The 19,360-nt window shown below is 41.4% G+C and overlaps 1 protein-coding gene across 2 annotated transcripts in view; it reads right to left on the bottom strand.

The window, feature by feature from the left end:
- Positions 1-215: 215 nt before the first annotated feature.
- The window catches only part of AMFR (autocrine motility factor receptor), a 37,395-nt gene continuing 18,250 nt past the window's right edge, over positions 216-19,360 (bottom strand). The window contains exons 8-14 of one of the 2 annotated variants that reach the window (XM_074968542.1): positions 18,379-18,489; positions 15,971-16,161; positions 13,863-13,966; positions 11,278-11,394; positions 10,189-10,272; positions 3,523-3,707; positions 216-1,854 (exon numbers count right to left, since the gene is read on the bottom strand). In XM_074968542.1, the coding sequence (XP_074824643.1) occupies positions 1,707-1,854; positions 3,523-3,707; positions 10,189-10,272; positions 11,278-11,394; positions 13,863-13,966; positions 15,971-16,161; positions 18,379-18,489 (940 nt within the window). In that variant the 3' untranslated portion in view covers positions 216-1,706. Of the gene's footprint in view, positions 1,855-3,522; positions 3,708-10,188; positions 10,273-11,259; positions 11,395-13,862; positions 13,967-15,970; positions 16,162-18,378; positions 18,490-19,360 lie in introns of both variants that reach the window. The other variant, XM_074968541.1, reaches the window with a different exon arrangement.

Genomic DNA, 19,360 nt, shown 5'->3' with positions numbered 1-19,360 from the left:
ACGTTTGTAGCACTCATGGGTTCTAGCACCAACAGCTTCTGCACAGCTGAAGTTAGGAGAAAGTCTCCAAAAGCCTGGAGTTAAGCAAATATGTTGCCTCTCCTTTTAGCAATGGATGTGACCTTACTTTAACGGCTACACAAGACCTAAACCAGGCCACCTCTATAACAGTCATGCACTGGGAATAAGGAAAGTTGCATTAAAGAAACTTCAGGACAATTTCCAACACTGATCAAGAGGGGTGTTGTTTTTTAATTTTTTTAAACAATAAAACAAACAGCTGTGCATTGAGCAAACCCAAATCTCTCTTACACACAAATATTTTAAAGTTTACTAACAGCATTGCAAGGTAAGGCATTCCAAAGAGATTTATCAAAATAAATTATCTTCTTCCCAAAACATTAGCGATTCATCCTTTCATTAAATTCACTTAAATGTCCTAAAAACCAGCAGTAAAAAAAAAATTACCAATAATTCTAGGTAATACTGGGCTGCTTCCAAAGGACAGTGATACCAGAAGACACTCCTCAAAACATTTAAAATTAAGCCACTGCCATGTAAAACTCAGCTATGTAACCTAGGATTGTAGTTTTCAAATGAGTCTAAAGTCAAAAGGTCTTTAAATTTTTTGAGAAAAAGTTGGGGGATTTGTTCACAGCTAACCTAAAGTCCAGCAGCCTTGATTCTTGTGTCTGTATGTTCGATTAAACTAATGGGTACACTACTACACAATGCAGGCTTAAAAAAATAAAAAGCAAGATACTGTAGCTATCACTTGTCTCGTCAATAAAGTCCCATCCATCCGTGTATGGACCCTTCTTTGTATGTCACTCGAGAGACCAAACTTGTAGGTTTCAACTACGTTTCACCAACATATTGTAACACTGATTTCAAATTTCTGATCTATTTGCCTGGTACCCCCTTTTTAGCTTTACTCTTCTCAGCCACCCATCTGCTGCTGGCAATGAAATGCACAGAAAAATAAAAACTCCAGGGGGTGAGCAGAGCTAGAAATGGGAAGTGAGGAGGAGCTCAGAAAGGGTCAAATAAATTGTTTTATTGAGACCAACATGAGCTAGCACCTCAATGTACAACTCATGCTTTACTTTTAAGTTTCGTAACTAGACAACCGTGACCATCCAATGCGCTGCTCCCACATTCCAGCATTTATCGGTGTCCGAGCAGGCCTATGTAACATTTTTAACTCATTCTTGATATGTACAGTGACTTGGCCGTGGCTGCGGCTGCCTGCTGACTTAAGATGGGGTTCACTGTGAATCTCAACACTTCAATTCTTTCTTCTAATGTTCCCCTTGGACGATCTCAAGCTAAACACGCAAGCACCTTCAGTGACCTATGCAAACAGCTGTTAATCGAGGCGGCAGTCTTTCCCTTGCCTCTGCCGCAGGCCTGCACCTTATGCTAGCAGCAGAAATCACGCCCAAGCCTTAAAAACTGCATTTGTTTGTGAAGGGGATAAGTGTCACATAGAAAATATTACCAAAAGAAAAGGTTAAATCTGTCAGCTGTCCAAACACTATTAGACCACATGCTTTATACAGCAGAGACGCAGCCAGCTCACTCATCAGCACAGCGAGCTGAGCTCGAAGAGAGACTTCCTGCTGGTATGAAGAGTGCAGGGTTTTATTTATTTATTTATTTCAACATTGCTCGTGAGGAGGCGGTGGGGGCAGCAGCAGAGAGTACTACAAGGTCTGTTGCATCTGCAGTCTCCGTTCGGCAGCAGCGGCTAACATTCTGCGGCGCACGGTGACGGGGTCAGAGGCAGCACCCTCAGACAGAAAGGGGCTCTCGGAGGTGGAGTCCTCATCAGAGGTTTTGTTTAAATAACGCCTACAAGGATAAAGGGAAAAGATGGGTGAAAACAACAGACTGGCTGATTTTGGCTCTGAAAAGTGGCCATTCAGGGTTTATCATTCCGAAAAGCAAGGGAGGGTTTAGGGTTAGGGAAAGTGAAAAATACCTCAACTGCAGATCCATAAGCAGCGTAAACCCAGACTCTTGCTATGGTTACCAGAAAGAGGACTACATTATCTACCATGCACTTTATATAGTTAACTTTCTGGTTAAAGCACGGAACTGGGAGTCTAAAGATCCAGGTTCTATTCCAATTTCTCACACCAATTCACTGTGTGGCTTAGGGCAAGTGACTTAACCTCTCTGTCTCTCCATGTCCCCTTCATTAAAACGGTGGTAGTTTTCTCTCACAAGGATTAGTTCATGAACATTTGTGAGTCCTAGGAGAGCTTTGGATGGAAGGTGCTCTTAAGATGTAAAGTGTTAGATTATCAAAAATATTCAAGAAAGCAGCTTCCAGAGATGACATCCTGCTGCATTTTAAAATTAGTGTTAAAAGCAACAGTTTTGAATCTACAACAGATCTAAAGATACGAGAAGTGAACTAGTAGTTTTAAATAGGAAAGAAAAAATAATTTGCCTCTCTGAGCAAAATTTAGGATTTGAGGGAAGATGTGTCTGGGGACAGGTATATCTGAGGACAAATTTCTCAAGAGACTCTTAAAATGCACCCACAAGTCTTCAGGCTATGTTCCATCTGAACACAAAAGGAGGTATTTAAAAAACGCAACTGGGTCTGTTTGCTGACAAAAAGGGCTGCACCTGCAAACAACATGCATACACTTCTTGCAGGCCCTTTTAACGTTTTGCTCGTAAAAGTTGGCACAGAAACTTGTTCAATAGAAATGAACCAAACGCTCCTAAATAAATAAATAAATAAATAAATAACCTTGTTGTATGGTACTTGGTCTCACTGGGCATTTGTGTGCATCAACCAACTGATGCCCACCTGGCATTTATCAGAATTTATCAACCTTCACTAATATGAGCAGAATGTATTAAAAAAAAAGTTCAGTTCAATATGCAAACATTTATTAGCAGCCAAAAGAATCCATTTACAATCAGTCACTATATTTTGTGGGGCAGGGGAGGGGACTGGGTTGAACTTTGTGTAGAGTTTTTTGTAAGGGGTACCATAACTGACCTATGTCACTTGGTGCTTAAGCAGAAACAAAAACTTGCTCGACACTTGAAAACAACTGTGTTTGACATGTGGTGTCAGATATAGTAAGGTATGAATGCAGGCACAGCCACAGCCAGGAGGCAAGATGATGGTTTACTAGAAGAAGACTCAGCAGACTTGTAAATGATACTGCGTTCTCTTCTTTATGAAGGGCCTGATCCAAAGCCCACTGAAGTCACTGGAAGTCATTCCACTGATTTCAATGGACTCTGCATAAGGCCCTAGGTTTATATTCACACCTTGTTGAGAAACGGGCCTAAGTCAGCACTTCACAATTGTGTTTTTGATAATGATGCTGTATTAGACAGAGTCCTGATCCCGCTGCAGCAGATACAACTGTTGTTCCCATTGTATTTTGCATAAACACATAAAGACAGGGGGGAAAAGTCCAGACAAAATCCACTTTACAAGGTACCACTCTAATTAAGTGGACAGTACTGCGTGTCAGGGATTGAGCATACTTGCGAGCTTGCTGCAGCAGGTCTTCCTTCCGCTGAACTAACATACGCTGCCTTTCATCAACGGACTTGGAGAAGCGACTTCCTCTGGCCTCAAAATCTTCTGTCTCACTGGGCTCTGCTTCCATTTCACTGAACTCCACCATTTCTTCCAGTCTCGGACTGAGTTCAAGTGGCACTCTCTCAGTCTAGGATAAAGATAGGAAAGCAAAGAAGGAATTTATAGGAAAGTGTAAAATTTGACAAGAGGGGGTTTCTATATCACAACAACAAGCTACAGCCTTTTGGAGCTATTAATAAGTGCAGGGGTTTTCAAGGAATTTAAGGGAAAAAGGCAGCCAACTCAGGTAGCTAATTCCTTTTGGCTTCTTCACAAATTCCAGTCAAAATGTGCAGCAGGTCAAGCCAAAACATATTTAAAAAGAGTCAGAATTCTATAAAGCTGCATCACATCTCAGCTGTCAGATCATTAGTTTGGTTGTGGATTCAGAGAACAGACTAGCTATGAGATTGGTTTAATTTCCAAACACAAAAATGTGGCACCTCTTGCCCTATTTAAAAATAAACATTAAACAACAAACCCACAAATCACAGCTTTTTACAGATGATTAAAAAGCCAAACACAAAAGGTGATGTAATGAAGGGTCTCATCTGACCCGCTTTACAGTACAGAAGCAAAAAATTAAAAGGCAAAAAGAGTTCACAGCGAGACACACCCCCAACAGCAATTCAGCCTATTTCATAAGTACTAGCATTCACCAATTCCTTGGCTCTCAGTCTCGTGCCTTTGGATTTAGAATTCTTAGAGCCTACAGACCACATGCACACAAACTGCCACTGACTTCAACAGTTTTCCAAGAGCTAGATCTGCACAGTCAGGCCCCCGTTTTGTAACTGAGCAACAAGAGTGTGATAAAGGTTATAAAAGGAACTCTAGCCCATCTACCACTAGTAGTTTGTTGTTGCATCTCTGTTTCCTGCGTATCTTCAGAGTCAGATCTTCCCTCTACTCTGTTACCTGAACTGTACTGTGTGTGCCTTTAACTTGTAAGCTCCTCAGGGCAGGAATTTCATTCTTGGCATTCTATTTAGCATATTATACACACAACCTGTTGTAAAGGTCTGTGTAAATTTACAATGTTAGCTAAGCTGGAAACCATTATATGTTCCGTTTACTGCAGAGTGAGCTGGATCTGCTTAGTACGCTGAACATGGAAGAGCAAATGCACCTCAATGAAGCTACCTGTATCTGCTATCATATATCAAACTGTTTATTAGTGCATCCAAGTTGCCAAGAAATTCTATTGTAATTATTCACTGAAATATACAAGCACAAATGACAAAACTAGATGATCAAACATCAACTGGAGATAGCATTTAAATATTATTTTGACTTGTAAACTGAGTAACAGCAACATTAAGCTCTTTTTTACAGTCACTCTTCTGATGATAAAGGCATTTTACTATATTTCTTTAAATCAGCAATAATCTCAATCCCTAAAATACTGCAAACTGAGAAATCTTGTATTCCACCATGGAGTGGGGGAATTATAATTCGACCAAGGTTTCTAATCATCAGAGGACTGAAGTTCCGGAACAGCGTTCCAAGGGGAGCAGTGGGGGCAAAAAACCTAACTGGCTTCAAGACTGAGCTTGATAAGTTTATGGAAGGAATGGTATGATGAGACTGCCTACAACAGCATGTAGTCTATCTGTGACTGCTAGCAGCAAATATCTCCAACAGCCGATAATGGGACACTAGACGGGGAGGACTCTGAATCACTACAGAGAATTCTTTCCTGGGCGTCTGGCTGGTGGATCTTGCTCAGGGTCTAACTGATCGCCATATTTGGGGCTGGGAAGGAATTTCCTCCCAGGTCAGATTGGCAGAGACCCTGGGGGGTTTTCACCTTCCTCTGCAGCATGGGGCATGGGTCACTTGCAGGTTTAAACTAGTGTAAATGGTGGATTCTCTGTAACTCTAAGTCTTTAAAATCATGATGTGAGGACTTCAGTAACTTAGCCAGAGATAATGGGTCTATTGTAGGAGAGAGTGGGTGAGGTTCTGTGACCTGCAACGTGCAGGAGGTCAGACTACAATCACTAGATGATCGTGATGGTTCCTTCTGGCCTTAAAGTCTACGAGTCTATAATAATAGCACAACTTAGCTCTTACATAGGCTTTTCATAGTTTAGTATCATTATCCCCCATTTTACAGATGGAGAAACTGAGGCACAGAGTGGTGAACTGCCTTATCCAATGTCACCCAACAGCTGGGAATAGAACACAGTCTCCTGAGTCCAATACAGTGCTCTATCCACTGGGCTATACTTTCTCTCCAGAAAGAACTATTTCTACTTTCCCCCAGAAACAACTATTCCAGAGAAACAGGAAAATTATCACAGGGCGCCTAATTCTGCAAATTGTTTAACACTCTCAATGATTTAAGTTAAGCAGCCATAGCTCCTTGAAGGAAGCACTTACCACATCTTGCAGGACCGAGCCTTAGGATACAATAAATTCAACCCCAGAATTTTTCTTACCACCAAAACACTTTTAATAATGAGCAATATAAGAAGAAAAGGTTAAGCCTTTTTAAACTAAATTCAAAGCTAACAACAGATTGACTAAGTAATTCTTTTACTTGCAACACCTTGCAGCGTTTGTCATGTTAAGTTATGGTGGCCTATATTGGCCCCAATCTTCATAGTCTTTAATGCGAAAGGATCCAAGTACATCAGCAACTACATCTTCATCTACAACCCTGCCAGGACATCTCTGGAAAGACTCGGATTACAAAATCCAGGAATAAGGGCATGAAAGCTGGAGATAAAGCTCTCTCAAGGTGACTCAGTTGTGGAATGAGCTTCCTGAGATCAGATTAATATAGAGGCTGACCACTTTCCAGGTACTCCTCTGACAAAGCATTTCCAGTATGATGATGGAATGTATTCTCCAAAGAGTCTCCTTGCTCAGAGAGGGGAGAAGAACAGAAAACTCCATGAAGTCTGCTAGGGTCTCAGCCTGGAGATTTAATTTACATGGGAAGCACTTCGATACAATTGTGATGAGAGCTACAAGAAACTCCAAGATAGAAGTATAGCAACATACCGAGCGCCACACATTTTGGAATCCAGCCTTCATCTGAAAATGTGGCATTAAGGACTCCATTGCTTCCCAGTGTAATTTGTGGGCACTGCACAAAATTGTTGTACCATATTTGATGACAGCCTTGGAGACATAAAAATTACTTGCTTGTAATAAGAGCTCTCTGAAAGCAGAATCCGCTAGTGAGCCATATTCTTGCATGCTGGCACAAGAGTAAAGTTTCAAACCATCATTCTGATGAAGCAGCTATGAACAAGACTCCAGAGGGTGCATAAAGCTCCGTAAGCTTAGAACTGGGTTTCCATAGCACGACTTGCAGGATTTCGGCAGAGGCTGTGGTTTGAATTTTTGTGCATTTGGGAGAGTTTTCCAGCTTTTCCAACTGAGCGAAGTAGTCGTCACAGCAGTACAAAGACTGCGTACAGGAACCCGCCTCAACCGCCAACAAAGCATTCAGTACTTCACTCCCCTGGACAGATGGCCTACCAAAGCTCATGTGAAAATTGAGTTGATGAACAAAGACACAGCTAAACTACTTTAGGTGAAGAAATCAGCCTATACGGATCATGTCCGATCATATCAGGTCAGCAAAAAAAAAACAAAAAAAAAACAAAACGGTAACTTCAAGAAATGCATGACCTGAGCGAACAGCCGAAGAGCTTCGGTACCATTTGCCATCCAGGCAGACTGCCCTGACAACTGAAATGCATCAGAGGGGTAATACAGTGTTCATGTCAGTTTCTACAGCCTAGCTGCTATGACTCCAAATCATCAACTGCGTCTGTTTCAACATCCAGTTGTGCTGATGGCAGCCTGCTGAGAGTATAAAGCTCCACAGTTTGAACGTGGAAGCTGTAAACTGTGGAATGCAGAGATTTCAACAGCTGGTGAGCAAAGCGAGTCATTTTTAAACCGTAGGGGACGAATCAGCGCACCCATCTCGTTGATACCAGCATCTTCGGAGCGCAAGCAGCAAGGCATCAACTAATCTGATGTCAGCAGAGGCCCATCAGACATGAAACTTCAACAGCTAGATCACATAATCATGCTACTACTGCAGGAATCTTAAATACCCTCTTTATGAAAACCAATACATGACCTTTTTGGGCCATTTAACAGTATGGAGGGGTCTATATCAATAGGGGGGCCTTGCTTACACATTGAAGTGGAGGAGTGATGTAACAGAACTCTGTGGTCCCCTCAGAAAGCCTTGGAGCAAGTGAGCAACCTCACTTCCTTGGATCTCCAAGATGAAAGAATGGAAGCACCCTAGAATGAGCTCCTCCACCTCAGCCGGGTCCACAGGACAGTCACCACAAACCCATAGCCAACAGCCAGACCTAGAAAAATCAGTATGGACTCCCGCCTTTTTGACCTTTACCCATGGCTAGGAAGTCATCAGCCAGTGAGACTAAGAATCTATGCCCTACTGGGGACTGAAGCAAGACTGAAAAGAGTGGAGGGAAAACGAAAGTGTCCGAGGGTTGAAGAATACCGTGCCACAACCTTCTCCCTGTTACTCAAAAAATGAAAGCTGAGACAGGCAAGACCATCAACATCAAAAGTCTGTTCTTCGAGCTGGGGACCGACAACTGTTCTTGAAGGAAGCCGGTAACCTAACTAAAATCTCAGCCATTGTAGTATGAGAGAGAGCAATATCCCAAAACACAATAATAATCTATTGCAGTGTTTAAGTATCCTTATGGTTAGAAAGCTTTTCCTAATACCTAATCCAAATCTCCCTTGCTCCAGATTAAGCCCTTTACTTCTTGTCCTAATAAGGATGGTCCGATTGTTTTGGTGAATTTAATGTGAAGAGAAGGGGCTGGCTTGACAGCCCTGGAGACTAAAGACTCTTCTCTGTAAGCACAGAACAGATACAGGCTGAGTAGCAGCACTGCAAGCTTCCTTCACACGACCCCAACTTGATTCAAGCCTGACCTGATGGAAACACATATGGAAGTTGAGAGGGAAATTCAATCTCCACGGCCCATTTACTGGTTTAGGCCTCTAATAAGATGGTCAGAAGTGCCCATTTTGCACCATGGATGCCTGTCCAGTAGGAAGAGGATAGATACCACCAACTCACTTCCCACAGACCCCACAGCCACCACTGATAACTTTCAGTCATGACTGGGATGAAATTCACACCCAGTCATCTCCAGGAGAAAAAGTCCCTAGATCATTATCCCTAGTCCATTACCAATTCTGCAATCCTCCCCCAAGTCAATATGCTCAGATTAAAGTGTTTGAATTGGGGCAAAGTTCTGTATTTTAAATCAGACCAAGAAGCGTGCCACTCTTTGAATGTGCATTTCCAAAAGCATCGCATATATAGGCAACTTTTAAAGCTTTTCAGGTGGGTTAGCAAGTCAGACGATCAGCATACACAGATCCAGAACGTCAGCACAGAAACCAAAAAGGTTCAGGTGCAACACAGAACATTCAAAGCTAGAGCAAATCTGTAAAATGATGCTCCTGAACATGAGAGGACCCTCCTTTAAAACTATTTTACTAACACACCACAAGAAATCAGAATAACCCAAAAGAAACACAGGATGAGGTTTCCTTAAGTGACACAAGAAAAATCAAGTACTTTATATCCAACTCCAGATTTTCCTCCTCTGTGAGTCTTCCTCCCACTTGAAACTCATGCCAATACTGACCCCGTTATATCTTCTGCTTCAGGGCTTTAAATATAAATAAAACCCTATGCTACCTCGGGGTCTGCTGATGGCAAACTGCTGCACCTTGCCCTTAAATTAGCCACAGTGGGGCTATTCAGGTTATTAAAGGCTGCCAGAGGCCAGAAAATTCTGTATCTGATGATTCATTCCCTTCTAAATACAACTACATAGGAAGGTAAAACCATTTCAGGTCAGGGAAACACAGAATCTTAAAAACAAATCAAATAAAGAGACACTAATCTTTCCTCCAAGCTTTAGTTTAGCCGACTTGCACCATTCTATTAACTCCTTAAAGAGGGAAAGAAATGTTTTTCCTTCTGCTTCTGGGGAAAGTCAGAGAAAGGAAAAGAATTAACTACCTTCCTCCCCTTCCCTTCCCCCCCCATTTGTACCCATTCACTCATAGGCACCCCATGCCCCCTAGATCTATCTCCCTCCTTGCCCCTCAACAACCACATGACAAAATCCCCATACATGAAAAAAAATCCACTCATTAAAAGGGACAACATCCCCAAAGTCTCAGAGAAAATAAAGAGTGGAGCTCCCACCCTCCCCTTTAAGGGATCACCCTAAAGAATATAGGGATAGCAAGAAACCCTGCTCTGCAACTCCCCAACAGCCTTCCTTCCTCAGACATGAAACAAGATGAAGAACTCCTTGAAAAACCATCCTGTCACAGTCACGTACGACAACTGTGCTTTAGAACGGAAGCCTGACATTTTCTGTACAGGTGTCACCAATGTGCATCAGTGGCCCAGGCACTGTAATACCCACAGGCAGAATTTACTGGTACTCTCTGCTGTCTGAGTTCATGTCTCCGTTAACTTGGTTGCCTTTTACCATCGTGCACCTGTGCTTTTTGTGCCAGCTTACCTGGGTAGCAGTTTCCGCTTCCTCCTGATCGGAATTATGCCTTTCCACAGGACTGTTTGACGCAGGTCTAACACTATCTGGACGCTGCAACACAAGCATCACAGATTTAATAAGCTACATGAAATGCATAAATAAATACAAGGCAGGTTCTAAGAATAACTTCAAGATTTGCCTTACACCCCATAACACACTCTGCTTTCTTTCAAACAGATAAATTCTCAAGAAAGAGAATACCCATATGAGAGACACAGAATTACAGCCGCTTCCCCCCACACACACTGATATAAGGTACATACCAGATAACCCTACAGTATCTGGTGTGTGCAGCACCAGAATTAAATATTCTTACTAACAGAAACGGGGCTCCCAGATTGTTTTATTGCAGTCCAGAATAAGTAATAAGACCTGAACATTATTTTACTGACTACTTTCTTTGTAATACCCCCATCCCTCCAATGATATAGTTCAATCACACATCAGCAGAGAAAGCAGCCGCAAATGTTATGATGCTACAGCAAGGTGACCAAGGAGGTGCTTTGTAACATTCTGAGCAAATTACCATTTAAGATGAAATTTCTTACATTTGTTTTTAGCCCATATATGGTATTTTTGCTATATGAGAGTGAAAACATGGTGTTTCTGTAGCTTTAAGAAAGCAAGGAAATTCCATGAAAAAGCTGGGTTAATACAACAATACAGTTGTGATTTTATAGGCACAGAAGTTGAGATAATCACAGTCACAGAACCTACAGCATCAGAGTGCCAGTCAATTTTACACAGTATAGTAAGGAATTCAAATTAAATCCTATCCTGTAATACTAAATGCTATACTCTGTGCAAGGGCACCTGAGTTAGGGTGGCAGTAGGAATTACCTGACTTTTATGCCGGAGAAATCCAAACAATGATGTTGCATTAACCCAACATTTGATACTGATAGTGGATAATAAACAAGGAAGAACTGAAGAATCAACGTTACATTTTCCTAGTTCGTTCTTAACATTCTCATCCATGTGATGGATCTAGACAATTGGTAAAGTACGGTCCTGTCAGAACATGATCTCATGACTGACCTGTGTTGGGAAAGGTACCTGGATGCGCCCCTCTAAGATGTTGTCCGTTGTTATTTCTACCGAGCGTGTCAGCTGCAGATCCTGTAGAACTATGTGGTAAGGAACCTGAGGGAACATCTCTTGAATCTGATGGGCCTGTAACAAGGAAAATTTATAATGTGAAAATCTGTGTGCAAAGTGCCTTAAAAAAAGAGCCCTAATGGAAGGACGAAGGTTTTCAGAACCATGCATACATATGCCTAGTTTGTATCTGAAGTGACTGCAATTCCATTCCAGTTGTGGTAACCGTGCATGCAATGACAATAACTGCAAGAGCAAACTGGACACACGAGTTCTGGATCACTGTCGCTCTCAGAAAAACATCAGAACAACTGTACTGTTTGACGGCAACCTTGTGCATGTCCCACTTTCCCAGAAACAAGAGATGAGAAACTGTAGCTGTCGTCACTTTGGCAAATACAGCAAGAAAAGTTACAGGAATAACACACTAGAGAGAGGCTGGTAATAACTTACATCCTGATGCAGAAAGATAAGACCAGGCTGACAATTTACTTACAGAATGAGGTGAAATTAGGATGCCAGTAAAGTCAACGTCAAATCTCCAATTGACTCATATGGAGCCAGGATTTCATTATGAAACTTCGCCCTTGAAAGAATACAGGCTTCAAAAAAAACCTCACATATACTCTTTTAATGAAGGTATTTTTTAATGAGTGTTTATACCATCAATATTTAATCTTTCAGTGACTGAAAATTAACTCAATGTTTAAGATTTACTATACTCAATCCCAGATTAACACCAACATGGCATTGATAACCCAAGGGACTAGTAGCGTCCATTTTAAATAGTCTACTCTCTCTCTCTCAAGCTGTTCAGGCTAGAAACCGATATGTTATCATCATCTGAAAGCCCGAGAAAACAGCTTTCAAATGGATTAAAGCATGAGCAACTAACAAGTCATTGGATTTCAAGCTGTTTAAATGATGTACAGCTGAAACAAAGAAAGGCAAGAGGGCAATCAAAAGAATGTGCTTTAAAGGTCCAAAAAGTCTTGATAAATGCCAGGGCTAAAAAAAACATTACATGACCAGTACAAGTGCGTTCAGAATCAGTAAACCTTTCCAACGCTCAGGGGGGGGAAAAAAAAAAAAAAAAAAAACACATGGCAAATGGTATGTTGGACAGTGGGGAGAAAACCAGGCACATACTGGATGGCACTTTCAAATAGCTCACAAAGCAACAGAGGTACAATACACGTAACAACAGCTTTCCCTTTTAATTAATCTGTGATCAAAGTAACAGGTTCAGCATTTCAGCCACTGGTGGCCTCTTTCTTTGAATACTCTATTAGGGTTTTTCTCAGATAACACGAAGCAGAATTTTGTTTGGTTTCCAATTTAAAATACATAATACCTGGGTTTACTAACACAGTGGTCTTTTTCCTTACATTAGGCAATTTAAAGTACAATACTGAAATATATTCAAATATGCATGACCCTTATAAATTATATAAAATATAACTTCCATCCTGTGTCATCCTGTTCAGCAAAAAAGAATAGCCGGTGTCTGCTTAAATACTCTGTGCACATTTAACTTGAATAAAGTTACTACAGTTGATAGTCTGCAAACCCAAAAATATTCAAAAACTGTGGTCTCACCCCACACAGATTCAACAGCAGAGATGGCACTGCAGTAAGGTCTTGTATCAGGTAGATGTCATTGTTTTTACAAGATACACTGATGAACAATTACTAATATGCTATGAAATTGGGTATCAAATAATTCAGATTAAACTATGTTTGTCAGATTAAATGAACTAAATACATTTTGTGATGTAATTTCCTTGAGTTTTGCTATCATGTGCTATTGTTTATGCACTAATCCACAAAATCTGGTAATTTATAATTAGTGTCCCAGTCCTCAATGTGAATTAGCAAGGTTCTGCTGTACTAAGAGAGCATCATCTCATTTGTACGTGTTTGAACACAAAGCTCTGTGTAGGTGCTCAGAACCATTAATAACAGTGATGAGTACTCTAGCAACAATAATCCTAAAAGAAAAGAAACATACAGAGACGGCTACAACACTACTGCAAACAGAGACAGTTTTGTCAGTTTAAGGCCTAATTTTGCTACCACTGAAGTCAATGGCAAAACACTCAGGATGCAGAATCAGAACCTTTGTTACTATGAACTGTCTGTGGAATGAAGTACCGGAGAGGACCACTAGACGGCAACACCAAGCAAGCTGAGAGAAGCAGCTCTATGGCCCAGTCCTTGAAGTCACACCAACCTATCTATCCTCATCCACTACATCCTGTTGCAAGCAGTGCACAATGTTAACACGGACTTATGGTCTCCCCTCACTTCAATTTCCTCCACTGTCCATTTATTTTCACACATCAGCACTGCTAACATGCAAACCCAGCTCTAGACGTCAGTGGAGCTGCACCCACGTAAGCTAGGGCGTCTCTGTGGTGAAGCCTTGAGCTTGGCATCTGCTAGAGATTTCAAAGTCTCCACTCACTCTCAGTCCACATACATCCCTTTCACTCCAACACAGACTGGCGGGCATAAGAGTACAACCTATTAATCGGTCTTACCATAGCATTGAGCTGTGAGTTGCTCGCTTGCGCAATACCCAGGATATTAGTAGTGTGCATCACTTCCACTGAAAAACTGGGCAGCCAGCTAGCAATACGAGAGCCTAAGAGCAAGAAACCAAAAGGAAGGTCAGGCAGGAATAAAAGAGGTTTTCAGCAATCTGAGCTTTTCCATGTATATTTAATTCCATCACCTATAATTATAGAAAATGAATAAGGTGAATTCTGTAATGGATTCCATTCTAGGCATGTCTCCCAAATGGGGAGAAAGTAGGAGAAAAGACAAACATATCCCTCTCCCCATAACTGTCACTATTTGTTTGAAATGTACATATTAACATTTCACTAAACCAGTCACTACTGATCTGCGGTTGATCTGTCACAATATTTTTATTTTTAAACAAAAACTGGTCGGTGGAAGGAGGGAGTCTTGAATAGTTTGGGGATTATCAGGGAATCAAGAGGACATGAACTCCACTACAGCACCAGTAACCTACAGGTAAATTCTAGGTTGTGGAGTAAAAATACCTGCTCATTGACAAAGGGAAAACTCGAGGGTCAAATTCAGCTGTGGTGTAAGTGGGTGCAACCCCACCAATTTCAATAAACATGTGTCTGCCTATAAAGAGCTAACTTTGGCCCCTGTTGTTTCACAATCATGCTGCCAGTATCACTGGGCAAGTGCTGCTGTGCAGGAGGCTGGAGCAATCGCCCTGATAGCAGTTGCTGTCTCCACAGGAGCCTCAGTGGTCTCTCATATGAGAAAATGTTGGGGAGGGGAGCTTCTACTTGCAAGTGTCCTTAGCAGAGACAAAATCAACACAGAAAATGGAGACTGTGCAGGAAGCTATCTGCAGTGAAGTGCCTGGATGCACCCAACAGGGACCAGCCCTTCTTCTCTTGGTTTTCTTGATTTGAAAGAGGTGAGATTACAAAAACAGAACGGACAAATAAAGGTTCATTGTGTGGCAGTGCAGCATCTAAGTTAGAATGCCTGCTATGAGCATGCTGGGATCTCCACTAGGGCAGAGCCCAATCGTAGCTGCCTGCCAATGTGGACGCACACTTAACTGAAAAGGCTTTAAAATTACCAACAAGTGACAAAATTCCCCATGAGCTGGGGAAAGAAGGCATATGCTGGTGTCAAAGTTAACAAAAATTTGGAAGAACCACTGCACTAATGAGCCTTTTCTGCACGAGAAACAGCTTTTGTACCAGCATGCTGAGGGAACGTCATGACCCAGGACCACTGAGAAGTCCATGTGCTTTGTGCATATGTCATATGATATATTAATGAAGCCACCAGGACCACCTGATCAACTCTATTTTGAACATATGCTTTTAGCTAAGACCAAACTTTCATAGGCCTCTATGGGATTTCATATGACTCAGGTCTTGCAAGGCTCTTCCAAGTTTTGGCTGATAAATGGGGACTAGATGGTTAGTAAAATTTTGGAGAAAGCCTTCAACATACGCCTGGTAAGATGTAACAGTCTTTCAAGAGCGGCCACCGATTAGCAAACAATTTGGGTAGGCAGACAAAACCCAAGTGTTTCCTGCTCTGCCAATGAGCATGAGAATTTATGGAACAAACAACAGTTCTAGAATTGTTAACCCTGTAGAACTCTAAGTGGCTACTCCCTTTTCCTTGAGTTACAGGAAGAAGGGAGCTTTGGATGGTCTTAGAAGAGTATGTTCAAGCCTCTCCAGAGGTGTGACAAAAGCAAGTGTAGACATATCTGAGCTAGCTTTTAACTAGCAATAGCTTCACAGTGAAGCCATGACAGCAGCACTGGCTGTCCACTGCCGCCTGGGACCCTGTGTACATATTTGAGCAGCTGGCTTATGCTGCTGTGGCTTCACTGCTATTGTTACATGTCACAACGTGCTGCAGACCCCCCTCTGACTGCAGTGCAGACACACCCTATGAACCGATATTCACCTATAACTAGCAAAAGGAACTGTATGGCTGAGAAAGCTGAAGGGGAGAGGAAATTTTTGGACAGTTTAAGTTTATACTGGACCACAATGAGGATCTTATTTACACAGAAGGCTGCTGCTCTTCTGTTTTTCTGGATGACATCAACTGTAAAACCTGGTTAACTAACCGTCGAAGTGGAAGAAGTGATTGTGCTGGTTCAAGCGAGGTCTGCCTTCTGCTACTGCCACAGGTACCAAGTTCTCATCTAGGTTCTCCCTCTGGTGGTCCTCCCTAACTCGGTGGTTGTCAGTGATATTGAGAGACATTCTACAGGTGGGGCAGGATGTATCCTGTTCAAGCCAGGAACGCAGGCATGAGCTGACAAGAAACCAGGAAACAGAAAACCTTAGTAAGCATATAGCATTTGTCTGAGATATCAAGATCACAGGTACATAGAGAAGCTGCAGTGTAACAATCACACCTCACAATATTCTCTGCAACACATTAATAGGTCTGATTGCTGTTACATTTTACAGCTACCTGAAGCAATAGACTATCTGATCAGCTTCTGATGACCCCATCACTTGATTTGTCTTTTCAGCTGAAGAAACCCAAGTGAAAGTGTTTGTACCTTGCTTTTATATCCACACTTCCAGACAGACCCTCTTCATGTCTAGAGAAGCCTTGCACAGATTTACTTGCCCAAGTAGCCCAGAGCATGTAAATTTTTAGTTTGGAAGGGGAAGACAAATGATCATCATCATAAAGAGCAGGTGAGCAGATTTTGTGGCTGTGATGGTAAATCTTCAAGGCACTTTTAGCCAGGCTGGTCTGGAGTTCGCATTCCGAAGAACTGTTCAAATTTTTCTTCAGATAGTTAACCTTACTTCTGCTATTGACAAGGGGCCTATCACTGTGAGAATTTTATGGACTAAGATTTATCGATGCAAGCAATAATGCATTTATTTTCTAGATTCATTTACATCTACAATTCTTGGGGTCCCAGGACTTACAGGGACCCACTAAGCACTTTGTCTGCTTTCTGATTCAGACTGCCTAGACTGCAATGAGAAATCACGCAGAATTCAGAATTGTATTCTCTTGCAGAAATTCAATACAATTTCTTAAACCATATACTTAGTGCTCATTTAATACACTTAATCAGAAGCTCCCAATGCATCAAAGTCTCAGTATGTCTCATCCCCATTTTACAGACGGTGAAACTCAGGTGAAAGAAGACTTGTTCAATGTCAAACTACAAGTCAATGGCAAAGTCAAGAATATAACCCACTAGACTCAGTGCAAGGCCGTATTCTAGTGGCTCAAGCTGTCCATCTACATATGATGAAGATGTACGAATAAATATCTAGATATGATGGTAATGAGCACACTAGTAACACCAAAGTAGATATAATGAAAATCTAGCCGACTACATCAGCTTGCTCCTCAGAAGAGTGTACCAAGAAGCATGTTAGTGGTGTCAATGATATAAAGTTATCACTTACTGTACCAAACAAGTGCTGGACATTGTAAGACAGTGAATTCAAACAAAATTCTACTCAAAATTAAAGATGGGATTTTCAAAGGAGCATAAAGGAGTTAGGTACCTAACTCCCAGTGAAATTCAATAGGATTTGGGCTAACACGATTTGACTCCTTTGAAAACCCAGCTTAAAGGCACAAGGCTGATCTCAACCACGTGAATCTGGGCTACCATCTCTTTTTGTACATCTTGCATATACGAGGACATAGTTTATGATTTTATGTGAACAAAAGCTATTCCACCACCTACCAATGCTAAAAATAAATAGCTATGCACTCCCACATATCTGAGAACAAGAACGAAAGCTTCATGTTTAGCATGCTAGTAGAAAAAGAACAATGATGAGAAGAGAGAATTAATTCTTAGAAGGCATGAAGGTTAATTTATTAGATCAGGTTTTTATGTCTGAGTTTAAGTCATCCATTTTAACATGTTGCCTCTCTCACTAGCTAGCTGGCACCATGCAGCTCAGAGTAACCTGAGTTCAGAAAGAATGCAAAGATGCCATTTTAGATACATGGAAAAGAACTTTCTGAAGAGGAGAGCCTCTGCTTCTCAAGTGCATGGCTGGTGATTAAATATTCATAGGGTTCTGTAGCTTTGTAAAAGGAGCTTCTGCAACAGCGACAAATTATCTCATTAGAGGCTTCATGGAATGCAGATAAATATTTATGAAAAGGTTTGAAGTGAATAACAACAAATTAGCCCCCAGATCATAACCTCTGATTTGATAACTAACAGCCAAGAGAGAGCACCAGGGAAGAAGCTATTAGCAAAACAAACATGATCATACAACACATGGACAAAGTATTTAACTGACCCTTCAAGTTAGTCAACAGGTACTTCAGAAAGCCCCGGCCTCCCTTCCCAACTCCCACTTTTTTTGTTTTAAGCACAAGGGTAAGGTGTTGTCTCTGGTTTTTCATCTACCACCCAAAAAATAATAAATCTTCCTGGAGGAAACGAAGGTAGAGGAAAAAAGCTGAGCTTGCTCAAACCAAGCATCTATATACAGCAAGGTACTTTCTGCAATCAATTCACCAGATACGTACTTGTGGAAGAGATGCCCACATGGGAGTTTACGGGCAGTCTGCATGGAGTCCCAGCAAATGGCGCAGTCGTCATTATTGACAGCTAGCTCTTCAGGAGTTGCAACTGCAAACCTACAATCGGAACAGACAAAACAATGATCACACCAACCCCAGCACAGCTACAAACCTAAAAGTTCTCCCACTAGAAACCCTTATTCACTGCACTAGCCATTCACTCTGGGTTGATGTAGAACAGTAGTTTGCAGCTTTTTCCAAAACACGACCACACATTAGAAGAGAAGAAAGTTCTGAAGTTCATAGCATCATTTTTGGGAACCCTGTCCCATCTAGTTATGAAAAGGGAAGATGGCCATGGACCTCCTTGCTACTCCTCCAAGACTCATCATCGTTAAGCTGAGAACACACAAGGTATAGCATGAAGAGTCGTGGCTTAAGAATAAGTTATACTTTTTAAAACCAAATTCAGCTGTTTACATCAATGTGGAAGTTCTTCTCTTATCTGGTGTAATCGTTTGTGGTTTAGGGCAATTTTATACTCCCCCATATACACTTTAAAAAAAAGTTTAAGATAAAACTATGCAGACAACTAGTTTCTAGTAGCCAAGTGCAGAGGCTATGGTGATGAGTGCCATAGGAAAGCTTTGCAATAAAATTAGTGAAGAACTTGCTATTTTGAAGACGTTAAGTGACAATCCACAGACAGGCATGGTGCTAATTTAAATTGGTAGTTTCATAAAGATTCTTGTGATATACTAGTGCTCTCACAAAGTCATATTGACACAGTACACTGTATAGACTAAGGGTCTAGTCCATCACCACAAACTAGAACACCCCAGAAGCAATCAGAGTCATTCAGGTCCATAGTGAGAACAATCTGACGATAAGGAAGGAGTATCAAACACTTTTAGACTCAAGACAACCTCAATTCAAAAATTCTTTCAAAAAAATTAAGCCTACAAAAATCACTGATAAAAACAAACTA

The sequence above is a fragment of the Natator depressus genome, chromosome 12 (genome assembly GCF_965152275.1).
Source record: "Natator depressus isolate rNatDep1 chromosome 12, rNatDep2.hap1, whole genome shotgun sequence".
Classification (NCBI taxonomy): domain Eukaryota; kingdom Metazoa; phylum Chordata; order Testudines; family Cheloniidae; genus Natator; species Natator depressus.
The sequence above is the reverse complement of the archived record's forward strand: the minus strand, read 5'-3'. Positions and strand labels throughout refer to the sequence as shown.